A 19,499-nucleotide genomic window follows, 5' to 3' on the forward strand; every position below is an offset into this window, starting at 1 on the left:
AGCCAGGATGAGAGCAGCCGGGGAGGGAGCTTGTCTGGTTTCCCTGTCTGAGGCCCAGAGGGTGCTGATAACTGACACCCCAGCCCTCAGCACCCACAGGAGGGAGCGCTGGTTATTAAACCCTTTTACAGCGGAGGGGACAGGCTTCAAAGGGTCCGAATCTGACGCTGCTCTGGCCCCCACTCGGCCGCGGACAGCCGCCAGCCTCTCTGAGCCTGGGCTCCTATGGCCCGGGCCCGATGCTGTAGTGGCTCATCCACGTGGACTCGGCCCACAGCACCTGCGGGGCCCTCGGAGGGGCGCCGTGCACAGGTGGGGAAGGAGGCCCAGAGTCCCAGAGCTCCCGAGAAGTGGAGCCCGGACTTAAGCGCTGCCCCTCGCTGCCCTGACGTGGCCTCCTCCCATACCAGCTGCCCTCAGCCCTCCTGGCTGTCCAGATCCTCGGCTGGGCCCTGCCCTCCGCTGCTTGCCCTGCTCCCCGGTGGGCGGGTGGTGCTGGTCGGTCCCTGGCACAGGACAGGCACAGAGCTGAACTCGGCTCACCAGCAGTGAGGGCATGAATGTTCCTCAGTCTGCAGCCACAGACCTGCCTCTGACGGTGACCTCCCAGGGACGCCCGGTGTGGGCCGCGGCCAGGTAGCCAGGGAGGGAACTCCCCCCTCGACGCCCACACCTCCCTGCTCCTCTTCCTTCCACTCAGTGCAACCTGGCTCTGGGGAGGGGATAAACACAGGCTTGGACCAGGGAAAACCAATTTCCTGAGGGGTCCTGAGCCGCCTTCTCACCTATAAAGTGAGGGATGCGATCAATCTTTCCTCACAGCACTGGGCACTAGGGGTTCAGGGGTGTTTCATTTTATTATTATTTCTGTATGTTTTTATTGATTTCAGAGAGATGGAGAGAGCTATAGAAACATCGATGAGAGCCAAAACCGGTTTGGCTCAGTGGATAGAGCGTCGGCCTGAGGACTCAAAGGTCCTGGGTTCGATTCCGGTCAAGGGCATGTACCTTGGTTGAGAGCACATCCCCAGTAGGGGGCGTGCAAGAGGCAGCTGATCGATGACTCATCGATGTTTCTAACTATCTCTCTCCCTTCCTCTCTGTAAAAAATCAATAGAATAATCATAATAAAAAAAGAAGCATCGATGAGAAACAACAAAACAAAAGAAACACCGATGAGAGAGAAGCATCACGTGGCTGCCTCCCACATGACCACTCTCTCTCACGCCCTGGGGACTGAGCCCCAAATCCAGGCATGTGTCTGACCGGGAATGGAACTGTGACCCCCTGTTGCATGGGATGACACTCAACCAACTGCGCCACACTGGCTTAGTTAAACGTACGGGGGTGACAGGAGATGTTTGAAAAGAACATGCCTGAGAGAAAGCAGAGAAGTGGGTGCCAGAGGTTGAGAGGAGTGGGGAGTGACTACTAATGGGAACTGGGTTTCATTTGGGGTGATGGTTGCACATGGTGAAGACATTAAAAACCATGGAACTGTATACTTTAAAAGGGTAGGTTTTCTGATATACGGATTATCTATATATAAAGAGGTAATATGCAAATTAGACTGGAACACTGTAATCCTAACAGGTCACGACGGGACAGAGGAGGTCGCGCGCACAGACATAGACAGACTGCTCTGGCTTGGGCAGCCCTGGAGTAGACACAGGCAGGGCAGCGGGGCTGGCCTGGGGACCGGGAGCTCGATCGCTCGCTATGACATGCACTGATCACCAGGGGTTGGTGTGGAGCGTGGCAGGTCACTAGCAGCTGCAGCGGTTCTAGCTGGGGGGTCAGTTCTCAGGAAAGGGAACCTTTGGCTGAGACCTGAGTGATGAGAGGCAGTCAGCCATCAAGTAGCAAAAGGTGTTCCAGGTTGCCGAAACCGGTTTGGCTCAGTGGATAGAGTGTCGGCCTGCGGACTGAAGGGTCCCGGGTTCGATTCCAGTCTGGGGCATGTACATTGGTTGCGGGCACATCCTCAGTGGGGGGTGTGCAGTGGGCAGCTGATTGATGTATCTCTCTCATCGATGTTTCTAGCTCTCTGTCCCTCTCTTCCTCTCTGTAAAAAAATCAATAAAAGACTTTTTTTAAAAAAAGAAATAAAGTCTGGCAGGTCAGACACGTGGCCACAGTGGTGAGCCTCACCAGGCGTTGGCCTCTTCCAACAGTGACCCATGGCTTCCCTCGGCGTTCTCGAGGCTCTAGAGCTGGTCCAGGGAGCCCGCTCCTCTGCCCACGGCCCCCAGCACCATCTCAGGAGCTTCCTACCCACGTGCAGCCCGCTCCCTGCCAGCCCCAAGCGGCCCTGGCCCCCCCTGGCAGTTGGTTGAGAGGCCCATGGCAGGAACTCAGCAAGAGATGAAGGAATCAGTCCCCCCAGCACTCCACTCTGTTCGGGGCTTTGCAGCCCCCCCACAGCTGCCAGACAGGCTGGACAGAGGCCTCGGGGCCAGGGCACACTGGCCGCTTTGAGGCTGAGTTCATTTTCCAGGGCTGCTGGCCTTCCGGCAAAAAGAAACTGATAGCATCATTTGACAGCTCTGAGGAGCAGAGCAGGAACGAGGAGCCCCACTTCACAGATGTGTAAACTGAGGCCCCAAGATGAGTCTGGGGGACCCGACTGGCCAAGTGCTCTCTACTGCTTGTCCTCTCAGCACGTCTCAGCTTCCGGAAGCCCCCTGGCCTGAGGCTGCAGCCTGCACACCGTCCGGGCTCCTCTGGAAGCCTTCCCTGAGAACAGGAAGGCTGGTTGCAAACCTTCTCCCTCCACCCGCTCCTGTCCTCGCTGTTCTGGGCTGCTCTGGATGGCAGCCACGCACTCCGAGGGGCATGGTCCTCCCTAGCCTGCTGGGTTCCGCCTCCTTCACACCCCGGTCCACTATGCCTACGAGAGGCGTTCACCCACAACATCCAGAGTCCACGCTCATGGCTGCTGGACTGACCCAGGCCCCTGCCACCTCCTGCTCCAACTGTAACAGCAGCCTCCTTCCTGGTCTCCCTACAGCCACCCTCACACACACCCCTCCTCCGAACACACTCCATCCCGTTCCCTGACCCGGAGCCCCACCACACTGACCCTCACACCATGTGGCCCACCTGCCTCTGCTAGCCCCGTTCCCACACCTCCCCGCCCCTCCCCTCCCAATCCGGCCGCCTCTCCCTTCGGTTCACCGCACACACGAGGCTCACTCCCGCTCTGGAGGCTTCGCACCAGCCTGTTCCTCCTGCAGGTCTGCTCTTCCCGGCTCCACACAGCTGGCTCCTGCCTCTCCTTCAGACCTCAGCACCCTGCCTGTCACCATCCATCACTAAAGTCCTGTGTCACAGCAATAGTTTCCTTAGCTTTTTGTTTACCTTTACAGGTTATGTGCCTACTGTACAGTTGATGTTCAATAAGTACTTGTTGATAATTAAGGAATGCATGAATGATATCTAACTGGATGCATGGACAGTGTCTTCACGGAGCTCACAGTTGAGTTTCCGTGTTTACCCAAGTTCGGACACACTGGTTCCAGAGCTGCCCAGGAACCACAGGCCACACACCATTAGCCTGAGACAAATCTGACCCACGTAGGCATTTTATTGAACTCATTCTATGTTTTAAAATTTTTTGCGTCCACATACTAACCTGGAGTTTCTATTTCTCTTGGAAAAGGACAGGTGTGGCCACATTGGGTTTCTCTGTCACTGTCACTGCCCCTGTAGGTAGCACATTCTCCAAAGTCTCCAGCCTCTCCCTGACAGCCAGCGCCAGTCGCCTCTTATCACTGAATTTGCACTATTGTTCTCTTTGTTTTTTTTTTTTGTTTGTTTTTTTAAAAATATATTTTATTGATTTTATACAGGGAGGAAGGGAGAGAGATAGAGAGTTAGAAACATCAATGAGAGAGAGTCATCAATCAGCTGCCTCTTGCACACCCCCTCCTGGGGATGTGCCCGCAACCAAGGTACATGCCCTTGACCGGAATCGAACCCGGGACCCTTCAGTCCCCAAGCCGACGCTCTATCCATTGAGCCAAACCGGTCCCGGCATGCACTATTGTTCTCTTTGTAATAAAAAATCTTGCTCTGGCCTGGCCAGTGTGGTTCAGTGGTTGAGCATCAACCCGGTCAGGCACATGCCTGGGCTCCATCCCCAGTAGGATGCATGCAGGAGGCCGCAGATTTATGATTCTCTCTCATCATTGAAGTCTCTCTCTCTCTCTCTCTCTCTCTCTCTCTCTCCACTCTCTCTAAAAAATCAATGGAAAAACATCCTCAGATGAGGGTTAACAGCAACAACAAAACACAAACAAAGAACTTTGCCCTTTACCTATGTGTATACCAAAAGTTGGAACAGGAAAGGCTGAATGGGCCACATGAATCAAGAAAAACAGGATATTCATTCATTCAATCTATATTGCTAAGCCACCACGCCAGGCACATAGAGGTATAAAGAGAGCCACGGACAGCAGGGGCCTCTTTCCCAGACCATGAAAAAGACCCCCTCTTGTACCCAGGGCCGCCCCTGAAGACGGCCACAGGTGCTCACCGAGCCTCGCCTGTGTACCGGCCCCCTCAGGCCTGGCACGGCAAAGTGCTCAATCCATACGTACTGAGTGAATGAGCTAAGTGCACCTCTCCTAGGCAGACTGTTAGTCAGTATTGTTCCTCGGGGTTTATCCCAAAAGATAAGCACATAGTAGGTGCTCACTTGGGGTCAGTTGAAAGAAAGTCTGGGATAAAAGTGGAAGGTTGACAGGCAGACATGGGCTGCCTGAAGGCAGATCCCTGGGAAGGAAAGGGAAGGGTGGGGTGAATAGTACCCCCACTGCCAAGTCCACACCCCCTCCCAGGGACCCTGGGAGGTAGGTGATAGGATTCTCAGGTGACAAAGAAGCAGGAAGGAAGGAAAGCCCCTTAGCTACACTTACAGGTTCCGGGAAGGAGTGGAGGAGGAGGTTCATTTGACCCCCAGGCCCACCCTCTCCCCACCAGGCAGGATGCTCCACAGCCGCCCTTGGGGGAGGGAAAGGGCCTCCGGAAGCCATCCCTTGAAAAACTGTCCTCTCCAGCTGGATGCCCTAAAGGACTCCTCTTTTCACTTGTGACTTTTGAACCTTGTTCAATGTGACTTGTGAATTCATTTTTCAGACTCATTTCCTCTTAATCTGTTCCGGGAAACGTTTAATTTGTGAGGAAGGTGTGTGTGGTTGAAATGTTTATTATGGGGCAGGGAGAGAGCGAAAAAGGAGGGTCCTGTCCCATTCCTGCCCTGACTGTAAGAGAAACTCAGCTGAGGCCAAAGTGGCCAGTGGCCAGCCTCATGGAAGCCCCCCAACGCTCAGTGGCACCTACTATGCACTTATCTTTTTGGATAAATCCTGGAGAAATGACATTGACTAATGATGAATGGCTGGGGAAGGTCCCAGGCAGAACCTGGGCCAAGGGTGGGCTCTAGGGGGAAGCCGACACGAGCTTCCTGTCCGGGCTGCAGCCAGGCTGGGACTGACTTCCTATGGAGTCCGCGGCTCTCCGTCCATTTGGGACAAAAACGAGGGTGCCTGCGCGTGTGTAAGCCCCAATGATTAAGGCCCTGGCGTCTTTCAGGATCCCGGTGAACTCAGCGGTTTAAACGCCCCCTTCCTCCACGAAGCCCTCCGCACGCCCCGGCCAGAACCCAGCGCTCCCCGCTTTCCATTGCGGCCCCGCGCGTGGTCGCCGTCTGCCCGCTCCGGGCCCCGCGTGCCCTCCCGCACGCAGCCCGCGCCCAGCAGACATCAACGGATTGCTCAGCCCGCCGCCGGGATCCGGGCTCCCCGGGCCCGGGCGGGTTCAACGAGTGTGGGCCGGCCGCCCGCTCCCGCCCGACGGTTTCGCGCCTCCCCAGGCCCGGGGCGCGCCGGGCCGGACCCAGTTGGGCGAGTTTTATTTCATCACCCCAGAGCGTGCGAGCGCCGGTGCAAATAACGTTGCCTCCTCCCTCCCCTGCCTCCCCTCCCTCCTCCCTCCGAAACTCCCCACTCCGCTGCGAACGCGGCGCCCGGTCCGGGAGGTCTGGGCGGCGGCGGCGGCGGCTGGGCTGGTTGGGCGGCCGGGAGCTGGGTGCCCGGCGCCCGCCCCCGCCCCCGCCGCCACCCCGCCCCGGCCGCCAGGCCACCTCACCCGCAGCGGAATGAGAACCGGTCCGACAGGTACCGCATAGGTGGGTTGTCACCGTTATTTCCCAACGCATGCGCCGTGCGCCGGGCCACTGCACGCTAATTAGCCCGGATCGCCCGCTCCCGCCCCGCCACCGCACGCCGCCGCGAGCCCATAAAGCGCGCCCCGGCCGCCGCCCGCACTTGAGGACTCGCCGAGCGGCCGCGGGGACGCCAGCCGAGCGGGAGAGCTTACCTGCCGCCGCCGCCGCACCTGGCTGTTCGTCCTTCCGAGGAGGAGCGGGACCGGCGCGCGGCGTCCAGGCCACGGGCTCTGAGGAACGCCGGGCGCTTCGGCGACTTCTTCCCCGACCGCCTCAGCCCGCCGCCTCCTGCCCCGCCGCCTCAGCCCCCGGGAAGGTGGACGGCGCCGGCTTAGGTTACGGAAGCGGCCGGTGCCGGCGAGCAGGGTTCGAAAATGCCCCGCGCGTTTCTGGTGAAGAAGCCGTGCGTGTCCACGTGCAAGCGGAACTGGAGCGAGCTCCCCGACGAGGAGCGCGGCGAGATCTACGTGCCCGGTGAGCGCCCGGCCCGCCATCTCCCCCTGGCCCGGCCCGCCGCCTCCCCCGGCCCCGTCGAGGCGGTGGACGCGCGGGCGCTCGACTTAATGTTCCAGCGGCCGCGGCCCCGTTAGGCGGCGCCGGGGGGAGGGGAGGGGAGGGAAGGAGAGGGGAGGGGAGGGGGCAGCGGAAGGAGAAGCCGGGGGGGGGGGGGCGGGGGCGGCCGCGCCGTGGGGGGAGAGCCGTTCCCAGGCCCCGCGGCGGGCGGGGGCGGGCGGCCTGAGGCGCCCTCTCCGAGCGGCGCCCCCCCCTCACCGGCCGAGCCGCGCAGGGGGCGGCCGGGTGTGCCCCCGCTCCGGGACCCCCGCTCCCGCGTCGTAAATCCGGAAAGCCGGGCTTTATGAGGCGGGAAGGGGGCACTGGAGCGATGCCTCTCCGGGGGGCAGGGAGCGGGCTGGACTTGCGCTGAGATTTGTGCAAAACGTGAGAGAGACCCGGAGTGTGAGCCGCCTCCATTGGTCCCGCTCCCCCTGCACGGCGGCCGGAGGTCGGGGTGAGGCCGGGCGGGCGCTGAGGGCCTGAGGGGACAGCGCTGGGCCGCACCCCGCTCGCCCCGGAGACAGGTGGGTCAGGGCTCCCCCGTTACAAAGGCGCCTCCCACCTTGCGGGGGACGCGGTGGAGCTGACAGTGGGGTTGAGGAGGCCACCCCACAGCCAGGGGCCAGGGACAGGCCCGGGGGCCGGACACCCCGTTTGTGTGGAGACGCCGGGACCGCGGCGTCGGGGCCGCTCTGACTGAGGAGCCCGCGCTGCTTCCCGCCGCCGCCCCTCCCTCAGCCCAGAACCTCTGTGCGGGGCGCCCCTCCCGCGCCGTCTCCCCCGAGAAGCCGCCTCCGCCGGGGCGCCCCCTCCTCAGGCCGGGGCGGGAGGTGCCAAACCCCGGCAGCGCCTCCGGGGGGGAGGCGGCCATTAACCAACCGACTTTGACCCTTGGCCGCTGGCACCGCCCCAGGCCGCGGAGGGAAGCGGAGACGGAGGGCGGAGGGGCCCTGGGAGGGCTCTTGCCTCAGTTTCTCTCCAGAAGTTTCTGGAAAAGGCGCTCTGGTTACCTGTGTGGTAAAGGCGCGGCCCGGCGGGAAGTCTCTCAGCTCAGCCTCCTCTCAGCCCAGCCCCTCCTCGGCCCCGCACCCGGGGGCCGCCGGCCCCGCTCTCCGGGGGAACTGACGGGAGGGGGCCGCCTCCCTGAGGGGCACCGGCCCGGGCGGCGTGTTTACCGGCCCCGCTCCCCGTCCCCTTCCCCGGCGCCGGCGCCTCCCGGCCGCCCTCACGGGGTGTGACTTGCCGCCTAGCTGCGCCCCGGGATCTGATAACCGAGCTTGGACTGAGGTAAAGGTGAGCCGGGAGCCGCGCGGGAGGCTCGGCGTGCTGTTATTTTTATTTTATTTCGCATCCCCATCGGGAACAGATCATGTGCTGACTTTTACAAAGGACAAAGAAATTCCGCTTTTTGGAATCATTGACTTCCTTCGCCCAGTGATTTCCCCCCACAGTCCTGGCGGCCCGAGGGGGCGGCTGAGGAGACCGCACCCCGGGGCTGTCCCGGGGGGTGAGCGGAGGCTCCTGGGTGTCCGTCACCTGCTGCTGGGACCCAGGGAGGGAGGCCCGCGGGCCCCCGCCCTGCAGGACGGTCCCGGCCTCAGAGGGTCTCATCCGGAGGTGCCTGCGAGAATGCACCCTCATCGCTCTGCAGGGAGAACCCTGTGGAGTCAAGTCAAGAAGTTAAAAAACTTAATTTTGCCTCAAAAGCCGTGTGGCACATTGGAGTTTTCCCACAGTTTTTGGAAATGAGAAATGGAATGTTCTCGGGCCACGCTCGGGTGCCCCAGAGGGCTGGAGAGTGTGTGTGTGGGGGGGGGGGGGCTGGCCTGTCCCCTGGCGGGGCCATCCATCACCAGTCAACTGTGACCCCAGGAGCCGGCTGGGCACGTTTCCATCACCCCACCTCACAGGCTAGGCACGTTGTGACCAGCTAAGCATGGACCCTGTCCTTTCCCCCAGGGGCGCTGCAGGGTTGGGGACAGGGAGTGTTTGCGGTCTACCTTCCCGCCAGGCCCTCGACCCTTAAGCACAGAGCGCAGTGGAAGGAGTTGTGTTTTTACCGACTGGGCCCAGTCCGACCAGCACTCCAGCTCTCCCTGAGGCCCAGCCCAGTTCAAGAGGTTCCCCAACTCACTCCCCAGGGCAGAACCTTTCCCGTGGGCCTCACTCTCCTCCCAAAGCCAAGGACAAGCCCAGGAAGGGGGAGGGGGACACCGCGCTGGGAGGTGAAAGGGTTGCAGTTCAGGTTGAGATGCTGCCTGCTGGTGCCCTTCACTCCCTCTCTCCCTGGTCTCCCCTGGCGTTTCTCCTTTGTTATGGCAATGCTGACTCTAGTGCTGGGAGTAATGCTCATTTCTTAGGATGCCCCCACCCTTTGTACCCAGGGGCTGAATTCCATTTCCTGGGCTGAAGGGGAAGCTCAGAGCACGTCCTCCAGGGCGTTAAGTGCAGCCTCAATCTGGCAAGCCAGAGGGCTCTGGAAGGTAGCTGGAATGACGGGAGCGGCCCCCAGCCACCCCCTCCTCTGCTTGGAGCCTCTGCTACCTGTTCTGCCGTTCCTCAGCACGTGCCCACCCCAGGAGGCAGGCAGGCACCTGGCCCGAAGGCAGCGCCGGTATCTTAGAAAGGCCAGGAAAGTCAGCTTTGGGTCCCAGAATATATGTGTGGGGTGGGGAGAGAATAGGCCTCCGGTGATCATGAGGATGAGGATGAGGATGATTTTTTTTAATGTGGTGATTTGAGTGAGAGAGGGAGAGAGACGTCAGTGTGTTGTTCCACTTATTTATGCATTGATCCGTTGATTCTTGTATGTGCCCTAAACGGGGGTTGAACCTACAAGCTTAACATATCGGGACGATGCTCTAACCCAGTGGTCGGCAAACTCATTAGTCAACAGAGCCAAATATCAACAGTTTGGTTGAAATTTCTTTTGAGAGCCAGATTTTTTAAACTTAAACTATATAGGTAGGTACATTGTTATTAACTTAATTAGGGTACTCCTAAGCTGACCTTTGCTAAAAACTCAAGGGGCCAAAGAGCCGCGTGTGGCTCAAGAGCAGTTTGCCGATCACTGCTCTAACCAACTGAGCTACCCAGCTAGGCTGGTGAAGGTTACTCTTGTAATTCCTGGGAAGTGTTGGCAGTGAACGACTGGTCACCAGGCTCTCCAGGGAGCAAGGCTGGGCGAGCAGACAGCAGGCAGTGGATGGGGACAGAAGAGCAACTTGGGCCTGGGCAGTGGGCTCGATGGGACTCCTGCCTGTCCTCTGGGGTGCCACCACCCAGGCTGCCAACCTGTTTGTTCCTAGCTTGGATGACCCAAGGCAGAACCTGCCAGAGCATTTGTCCCAGAAAAAGAGCTGTGAGGGCAAGTCCTCTGGGCACAGGGAGGACAGGAGCGAAGCCTGGGCTTGGCTAATGTCTGGGTTTCTTTGTAACGCTGTTCACTTCTGACAAGTCTTGTGTGGAGTCCTGCAGGGCCCAGCCCCTGCTGAATGGAGGGTAGGAAGGATGCAAACGGGGCATAGCTCCTGGTCGGGGCTGTCCACCTAGTGAGGACTGAGGGCACAGTTTCAACTTCATTACAGATGGATGAAAAGTGGGTGGGGAAGGGGGAAAAGATTCCGCCTGAGAGGAAAACGGGGTGTTCACAGAATGGGACAGGGTCTTCGGCTGGTGTTCCCATTTAGCCCTGGAAATACATGGGTCTGTCCTTCAGCTGGTGTTCATTCTGTGAACACCTGTTTTTCTCTCAGGCAGTATCTTTTCCCCACCCCCCACCCACTTTTCATACCATTTGAAATGAAGTTGAAACTGTGCTCTCAGCCCTCACACTAGGTGGACACTGGCTTTCTTTCGGGCATTGCTGGCTGACCTGCTGGGGCCGGAGACGGGCACAAGACCCCTGCCCTTGCAGATAAGGTGTCAGGCTGCCTAACACCTACTTGGGTCCTCCCCCCATTTAGAGCCAAGTGGATCCCCACCCCCAGGTCAGCGCCAGCACCAATGCCAGCACCAGCCCCGTGGTCAGAGGCTGTGCATCCTCCCATCTGCTTCACTTGCTCCTCCCCCCCACCCCCCCAACCCCCCACCCCAAGAGCTGGGACCAGACCTCCTGCCAGCCCTGGCCTGAGGCCTTAGACGGAGCAGGACCTGGCACTCTGTCCAGTATTTGGCCCAGTAGCTTAAAAAAAAGATTTAATCTGCCGAGACCGGTTTGGCTCAATGGATAGAGCATCGGCTTGGGGACTGAAGGGTCCCAGGTTCGATTCCGGTCAAGGGCATGTACCTTGGTTGCAGGCATATCCCCAGTAGGGGGTGTGCAAGAGGCAGCTGATCGATGACTCTCTCTCATCGATGTTTCTAACTCTCTATCTCTCTCCCTTCCCCTCTGTACAAAATCAATAAAATATATTTTTAAAAAAAAAGAAAGATTTAATCCTCGCCTGAGGAATTGCTTATTGATTTTAGAGAGAGGGGAGGGAGGGAAGGAAGGGAAAATTGATGTGAGAGGCAACATCGATTGGTTGCCTTCTGTATGTGTCCTGACCAGGGATCGAACCCACAACCTTCCGGTATATGGGACGACACTTCAACCAACTGAGCCACACTGGCCAGGACGGACCCAGTAGTTTTCAATCCAAGAAAGACAGGACTTGCTGAGGGGGAGGGAGGGAGGGGAAGGCCTCGGATGGGCGGCTGCTCTGGGCCCGTGCCCTCGATGTCATGCAGGTGGAGGCAAGTTGGGCAACAGAAGGGGAACCCGCAAACCCCCTGAGGGAATCGGGAGAGGGCCAGGCTGGTTTGGCCTTGGCCTTGCCACACGCCACAGCCGTGGGCGGGCAATGAGTAGCCACAGCGGCCACCGCCTTGCCGGAAACATCTAATTAGGGGACAGAGGTGCACAAGGCGGGCCCAACCAGTTCTGCTTCCTGCCTCCTGCCACTCAGTGACACTCAGTGACAGGAGCGGCACGCCGATGAGCACTCCCTTCCCTGTGCGTGCGGCAGCCTCAGGGACACGCTTTGGGGAGGCGGGGAGGCAGGTTTGGCAGGGTGGCTGGGATGAGGCAAACATCCCCACCCTGGCAGCCCTGAGCTGCCCCTCGGTGGAGCTAGAGGAGGCAAGGAGGCCAGGCCAGGTGGGCGCACACTTGCCCAGGTCCTTAGCTCTATCATGCCAAGGTGTCTGTGTGATGGGAGAGGCAGGCACAGGGTCTCCTCCCAAACCAACGTGGGTCCTTAGAACGCTACCCATGGGCCCACCTGTCAAAAGGAACCGCGAGCCACACCAGCTAACTCACCTGCTTCCCTTCTCCCTCTGCTGCTCCATGTGCACATGTGGCCCAGCTCCCACTTTCCCGAGCCTCACGCACACCCTCCTGCCCCAAAAGACAGAAGCGGGGAGAAGTCGGGTTTGTCTCCACCTGGACTGAGAAATGGAGATTGTTATTCAGCTTTGAATTCTTGGCCAATATCTGTAATAGCTGCTAAACTGCCAACACTCAGACATGCCCCTGTGCCCCCCCAGACCCCCCAGCCCGTGAATGTAGGCAGCCGCCCTTGTAGCAAGGCAGGAGTTGTGTCTCCCCGACCCCCCCCTTGGGCTTGCTGGCCGGCCTTCCGGGGCCTGGGGAGGCGCCACGCCATCTCAGGGGCCAGGGCCAGGCACTGGTGAATCAACTCCCGGAATGAGGTGGCTTATTAAAGGTCCCCGGACAGACGGACGCCAGTGCCAGCAGAACGGGTTTGGGCGGCAGGCCGCGCATTCTTCCTCTGTCAGACCTTTGTTGTGTTTTGAGGGGGCGAGAGCCGGGGCCTCTCCCGAAACTTGGGTTCTCTCACATTCGCGCTCCCTCAGTACGTTCCCCTCCCCCCCACCACGTCCGTCTGCCCACCCGGACCTTGTTGCAGTGGCCTGGGTCCCTCTGTCTCACCGGCTGTAGGCAGTGGGCCTTGTCATGGGCCCGACACCCCGACTCACCCTCCTGACTCCCTCCCCTGAAGCTCACTCGTCCTTTCTTTCTTGGCCCCTCTGGGTTTTCCCTTCTGTGGCTGGGAAAACGGTCCTCACGCATGGGGCCGTTTAAGTACAGAGCTTTGCATTTTTGGAAGAAAATTCTCAACTAAACTGAAACATTAGATTGCGTGCCCGCCGCCAGCTCTGAGGCTGGTTTCCTGTGTGTCACTCAGGACTCTTCCTTCTCCCTAGTGGGGCCCGGGGCCAAGACTCCCCAGCCCGTTCGGTGTGGGGAGCGGTCATGTCAAAGGCTGCCAGGTATCGGTGCCGAGGAGGGCGGTGGTGCCCAGGAGGGCGGGCCAGCCTCACTGTACAGCGAGCGGTCCTTGCTGTGGGGGAGGGTTGCGTAACAGCTGGGCAGGTGCCCAGGAGACTGTTACGCAGCATCCACCTGCTGCTCCCTGACCTCCTCCCTGCTCCACCCCACCTAGCCTGTTTGCCTGCCAAGCTGGGCCTGTGGGAGTGGGGACCCTGGAACCCTACTGGGCTGCAGCAGCAGGGACTGGCCAGTCGGAGGAGGAAGGGGCTAGGACCGTGGTCGGCAAACTACGGCTCTCTGGCCCCTTGAGTGTGGCTCTTCCACAAAATACCACAGCCTGGGCGAGTCTATTTTGAAGAAGTGGTGTTAGAAGAAGTTTAAGTTAAAAAAAATTTGGCTCTCCGAAGAAATTTCAATTGTTGTCTTGTTGATATTTGGCTCTGGTGACTAATGAGTTTGCCAACCACTGGGCTAGGAGCACCCAGTCCCCGAAGGCCAGCAGCTATCTGCCTGGAGGAGAGGCCAGGGTGGCCCAGGCCACCAGGAAGTCTCCTGGGGCAGGCCGAGTCCCTGGGCGCAGGCCTCCGGGCTGCCCTTTGTCCTCGCAGGAGCTTGGATGAGGCCCGGAATCCAGAGGGACGGGCCCAGGTGGGGCAGGCAGACTGCTCTGGAGGATAATTGGCAGGCAGGTTCGGTCCTCCCAGTTCCGCTAAGACACAAATTACTCAGCGGGCAGGCCTGTGGGTCGAGGCGCTTGGCTGGCGTCACCTGTAATTACCTTAATGGGGCAGGAGGGAGGTGCAGTGTGTAGTGGGCTGGGGGTAGCCCTGCTCTGCCACATGCCTGCCAGGGGCGGGATGGAGGCTCCAAGTTCCAGCCAGCTAATTGCCAGGGAATCTTTCTGAAGTCCCCCTGAATCCCCCTTTCTCCACTAAGCCGCTCATAGTTCTTCTTTTCTCTGCAGTCAGCCTGGGCTTCTACCCACCACAGCCCCGCCCGGAGCCAGAGCCGTCAGTGGCTGAACCCCCTTCTTGCCCGCTGGCTTTGGACATGAGCCTTCGAAACTCCGGCTATAGCATGACCTCTGGACCCTGCGTGGTGGCCCAGCTGCCCTCTGAAGATATGAGCCGCCTGGCAGACCCCCAGAGCAGAGACCACGGCTTCCTGCGCACCAAGATGAAGGTACTGACCTCGCATTATCTGAGGAACAGCCAGGAGATGTGGCACAAATGAGACCTGTGGAGACCGGCCTGGGGGCTGGGCCCAGGTTTCTGCAGAGGTGGCCCTCGCTGGGGCAAGGCAGGGCTGGAAGAGAAGAAAAGTGCTCTAAAGTGAGGCTGCCATGCTGGGAAGAAGCAGAGGGTTCAAAAGACATTTAAGCCTGTGGAGTCCATTCTGGGGGTTTAGTTTCATTTCTGGCCTCAAGGGGAGCCACCTCTTTACACCGAAATCCTAGGAAAATCAGGGAGACGTGAGGCCGGCTCAGCACCTTCTCCTGGCGCCCCATCCAGGCAGCGACGCGAGGGAGGCCTGGAATCCGCCGGCAGTGGCTATCTGCTGAGGCACATGCTCAGCAATCTCCACCTCACCCAGCGCCCCTCCAGGCCCTGCACATAGGGCAGGCGGAGGGGGGGCGGGGGACCCCTGCTGGACTCAGCGGTGGAAGCAGTGCATGTGCCGGGCTTGGGGAGCACCCTGCGGCAGGGCTGCCCTGGCTGGGCCTGCCTTCCTGAAGCTCAAGGCCAGGAGGCACCCGCCGGCACTGATCTAGTGGCAGTGTTCCTGAAGCGCCGTCCATGTGCCAAAAGATTGGAGAAACTGGCAGTGGAATCCTGATCTTCCCTCTGTTTCCTGCGGAGGCCAAGCGTGTGTTGTAATGAAAGGGAAACCACCGAGATGTGTGCTGGGCTGGCCAGAGAGCCAGCACCTCGGGCCCCTGATCCCCATACCACCTTCCTCCCAGCCTGGGCCCCAGTGGATAGGGAGGATGCCTAGAAAGCAGAGCGCACCGGAGAGCGGGTGCTGGAATGAGTCCTGGTCTTATTTTATTTTATTTTAATATGTTTTTTATTGATTTCAGAGAGGAAGGGAGAGAGAAATACAAACGTTAATGATGAGAAAGAATCATTGCTCGGCTGCCTGGGAATTGAGCCTGCAACCTGGGCATGTGCCTTTGACCGGACTCGAACCCTGAACCCTTCAGTCCACAGGCCGACACTCTATCCACTGAACCAAACTGGCCAGGGCGAGTGCTGGTCTTGACTAGCTGGCAATAAGGAGCATTTGCCCAGTGCCAGAGCACAGAGAAGGAGGAGGTGCGGTGTGGCAGCTGCACCGGGAGCTCAGGAGGAGTTGCCGGCGATGGCTACCTACCCACCAAGGACAGGCAGCCTCAGAATATGCCTCTACTTGGGAATAGATTTGAGATTTTCCACAATAACAAAGAACAAAACGAAAAATGCTTAGAAGCAAGCAAGTCATCAGGTAGCTAAGGGACCCAAACCATATCATGCCGGGCCTGGCTCAAGTAAAACCAGGGGCTGGGCTGACCAGGAGCCCCAGGCTCCCAGCGGTGGCTTCAGCCGGGAAGGGCTGCGCAGGAGACAGTGTTGTGCACATTTCCCCCGTCCCCAAGGCATAAATGAGGATGGAGAACAGAAAGGACGGGGAAGATTTGGGCTCAGCGAAGGGGAGAATGTTCTAGCAGTTAGAGTCGCTGAGGATGGATGGGGCTGTTTCTATAGGGAGTTCCCTGCCCATCTCCAGAAAAGAAGGGGCGGGCTGGCAGCCTGGAAAGTGGAATTGGGAAGCACCTGCCAACCTGCAGTCCTGGCTGCTGGGTATCTGTCACAAAGACTGTCCTTGCCCACAGGTGACCCTGGGCGACAGCCCCAGTGGAGACCTCTTCACCTGCCACATCTGCCAGAAGGCCTTCACCTACCAGCGCATGCTGAACCGCCACATGAAGTGTCACAATGACGTCAAGAGGCACCTCTGCACCTACTGCGGGAAGGGCTTCAACGACACCTTCGACCTGAAGAGACACGTCCGCACCCACACTGGTGAGGAGCCCTTGGTTGGCACCTGCTGAGGCCACATGGGACACTCAGCAGGCCTGCTGTCCGGGGCGGGGGGCGGGGAGGGGCGCACAGGCCTCCGTCCCTTCCTCTTCCCCAGAGGCAGGGCCGGCCTTCCTGCGCCGGGTCCTGACGCCCGCCCTGTCCTCCTCGCAGGCGTGAGGCCCTACAAATGCAGCCTGTGTGACAAGGCCTTCACGCAGCGCTGCTCCCTGGAGTCTCACCTCAAGAAGATCCACGGCGTGCAGCAGAAGTACGCGTACAAGGAGCGGCGGGCCAAGCTGTACGTGTGCGAGGAGTGCGGCTGCACGTCCGAGAGCCAGGAGGGCCACATCCTGCACCTGAAGGAGCACCACCCTGACAGCCCGCTGCTGCGCAAGACCTCCAAGAAGGTGGCGGTGGCCCTGCAGAACACCGTCACCTCCCTGCTGCAGAGCAACCACCACCTCTGAGCGCCGTCGGCCAGGCGGGGCCAGCCCCCTGCGGCCTGCCAGGCCGCCTCCTGCCGGAACACTGGCAATGGGACTGGAGCCCCGCACTGACCTCTGCGCACGTCGGCCCTTTTGTATTTTGGACGGAGGCCGATCCAAACCTGTGTTATGGGCAGACGGGCGTGCATCTGGGCAGGGCCAGGCCAGGACTGCCTTTGAGGAAGCAGCACCCCCGCAGAGCCAGGAACTGTTTCCCGGAGGAGGTGGTCCTGTGACTTTCTGCCCCTGGAGCAGAGGGTGGGGCTGCTGGCCCCCCGTGGATGGCAGGGTCAGGAGCACTGGCACAAAGCATCGCGAGAGACGGCGGTGACGCTTGGCGATGACCCGCCTGGCAGTGCTTCCGGCGCCCAGGGCTGCAGGGTTATGCCCTCGGCGGGGCGCGTGCGCAGCTGAGGATGTGCACGCCTGCACACACGAAGGCCTTTCCACGTATCACCTCATTTTAAAAAATCCAAGACAAGGTGCCAAGGAGGTTTTATTTCCTTTTTTTAAAAGATGACAAATGTATAGATATTAATATATTTTTGGTGCTGATGGCGACTATTTTTGAGAGGATGAAGCTGGCTTATCTCTCTCCCATGCGGTTCTATTTATCCTGGACATTTCACATCCTCTGTGCTGTGCTCTGGGGTGGCTGCCCTGACGCCCCGAGCTTCCTACTTCCTGTGTCCTTCCTCTGGCCTTGCCTGGAGGATGCACTGCCCTCTGGTCCCCTGTCATGGAGACAGCACATCCCCTCTGCTCTTCCCTCCCACAGCTCTGCCTCCCTCCCACTGCTTTCTAGGCAGCCTGGCCGACCGAGGGCCTTCTGATAACAGATTTGTGCATAACAGCTCACGGTTGTGGAGGTCGAGGGCTTGTCCAGGTCCAGCCTCAGGGGTGAGCCAGGCAGGAGAATCTTTGAGAGGCCCGGAGCCGTGGCCTGAAGCACAGGAGAGTCCAGGCCAGGCCGCAAGGTTAAGTAAAAAACCTGAGAACAACAGCAAAAAATTGGGACAGAATAATAACCAGACACATCAGAAACCTATAGCGGGAGGACAGTATTAGATAGCTAATAAGTTATATTTGTAGCCTTTTTTTCTGACTTTTTCAAGTAGCAAGGCTGGGTCCCGAGCCAGTGGCTCCAACTGAGGGACTCAGCCAGGCTCCCTTAGCGTGGCAGGTGTCCTGCTAATAACAGGCACGGGGTGTGGGTCAGAGGGGAGAGCTGGGCAGGGGCTGGAGAAGGCACACTTGAAAGCAGTCCGCAGAACACAGCCCCCAGGCCGCCCGAAGACGTGCCCAGGGAGAGCAGCGCCCGCACAGCCAGCTGCGGGCAAGGAGCTGTCGTTGCCCTCTGCGTGGAGACTTATTTAGCTTGGCTGAGAGTGGGCGCTGCTGTATTCTGGACATTCTATAGGACAATAACATCTGGAAGCTCTGTTTGTTTACATGTCTGTATCCCTGTGTTCCTTGCCAATCTGAGGAAGTCACAAAGCTCTGTGTTATCTATTTTATTTTATAACTTTCCAACTATTAAAATAAAAGAAAATCTTTCTTCTGCTTTTTTCTGTTTTATAGGCCTATTTCCACTTGCAGGAAAATTAATCCAAACAATTGGTGCGTTCTATTAAAAGCCTTATCCTCTTACGGTCACCAGTGGGCGCAGACAAGGGCCTGACCGACAGGTTGGGTGGCCAGCCTCAGTCTCGGCAGTCAGTGCCTGTAGACTCTATCTAGCCTGGCAGGGCCTGGCCCAGGGCTCTCTGCCTGCCCGATGCTCTCACATCCTGATCCCAGGCTTTCCATTGGGCCGGTACAATCATGCAGTCCAGTCTGGCCTCACTTCCCAACAGCCTGCCAGGACCACAGGAGGAAGAGCCACGTCCCCAAACAACAGGCACACAGTCCATGTCACTTCCGGGTCAGACACTGATGGGAGGGCCTCACTTCACAGCACCTGTCCTGTGCCAGCCACACTCGTGTGTTATACACATCAGCTCACTGCACCTTCCAGCCACCCTCTGAGGGAGGAGGCTGTTGCCACCCGCAGAGGTCAGGTGGCCGCCCAAGTCTCCAGCTACCCTGTAATGGAGCGGCCCAGGTCTCTGCCTGCAGGCACTGTGCACACTGCCCTGTAGAGACCAGGAGGCCTCGTGGCAACTCAAGAAAATCCAAAGTAACAGCAAATCCAGAGATGGCCTGGTCTTCCCCCTCACCACCCAGCATCATCGGGGAGACCTCATGGCCCAGGTCTCGGAGTCCCAGGTCAGTATTCTCCCGTCACACCCTGCCAGGGGGACGAGGAGGAGGAGAGGCGAGCTGCCAGGCTGGGCCCTGGCGTGATACTCCGCGTGGGGCGGAGGGGTCCGTGCTCTGGTGCTGGGAGGAGGAAGGGAAACCTTGATCTGACCTCTAAGGCTCCCTGTGGGAAGCCCCGAGGATTGGGAAGGGCCACTAACCCTCCTGTGTCTCTAAATAGCTCATTATCGCAAGGGCCCCCACGCAAAAGACCAACCAGATCTCCTTCCGCAGGTGGCACGGCAAGCAGAGCCCACTGTCAGAGCCCAGGTGATGAGCTGCTATGTAAACTGAGGAGGAGCTGAGGACAGGCAGGCTTCCAGGAAGCCAGGGATGGGGCTCCCTCTGAGCTCTTCTCTCCCATTCCTCAGAGAAGCTCAAGGCTGGGACCCCTTCCCTAGCAGGCTCAGGCCAGTCACTTTTCCCCCAGCCAGATCATTGTGAGGGTTCATCATGGTCTCTCGACTTGGTATGACGAGGGAAACAAGAGTGACGGAAGTAGGCCCAGCCAGGAGAGAGGAACTTAGTGCAGGTCATATAAGGACAAGTGGATGGCTGCATACAGATGCTAGGAGACCCAAAACAGTCTT

General features: G+C 59.2%; 1 protein-coding gene and 1 long non-coding RNA gene across 2 annotated transcripts; one reads left to right on the top strand and one right to left on the bottom strand.

The window, feature by feature from the left end:
* Nucleotides 1-1,969: 1,969 nt before the first annotated feature.
* On the bottom strand, nucleotides 1,970-15,934 carry LOC118706918. The gene is made up of 3 exons (XR_004984150.2): nucleotides 15,471-15,934; nucleotides 2,390-2,395; nucleotides 1,970-1,983 (listed from the first exon to the last, which is right to left on the bottom strand). It is a non-coding gene; the product is annotated as an uncharacterized LOC118706918 (long non-coding RNA).
* On the top strand, nucleotides 6,450-17,850 carry OVOL1 (ovo like transcriptional repressor 1). The gene is made up of 4 exons (XM_036416584.2): nucleotides 6,450-6,703; nucleotides 14,026-14,243; nucleotides 15,934-16,123; nucleotides 16,295-17,850. Exons 1-4 carry the CDS (start codon nucleotides 6,604-6,606, stop codon nucleotides 16,588-16,590), a joined length of 804 nt encoding a protein of 267 aa, XP_036272477.1. The 5' UTR covers nucleotides 6,450-6,603; the 3' UTR covers nucleotides 16,591-17,850.
* Nucleotides 17,851-19,499: the final 1,649 nt, after the last annotated feature.

The sequence above is a fragment of the Pipistrellus kuhlii genome, unplaced genomic scaffold (genome assembly GCF_014108245.1).
Source record: "Pipistrellus kuhlii isolate mPipKuh1 unplaced genomic scaffold, mPipKuh1.p scaffold_m20_p_56, whole genome shotgun sequence".
Taxonomy (NCBI): Eukaryota; Metazoa; Chordata; class Mammalia; order Chiroptera; family Vespertilionidae; genus Pipistrellus; species Pipistrellus kuhlii.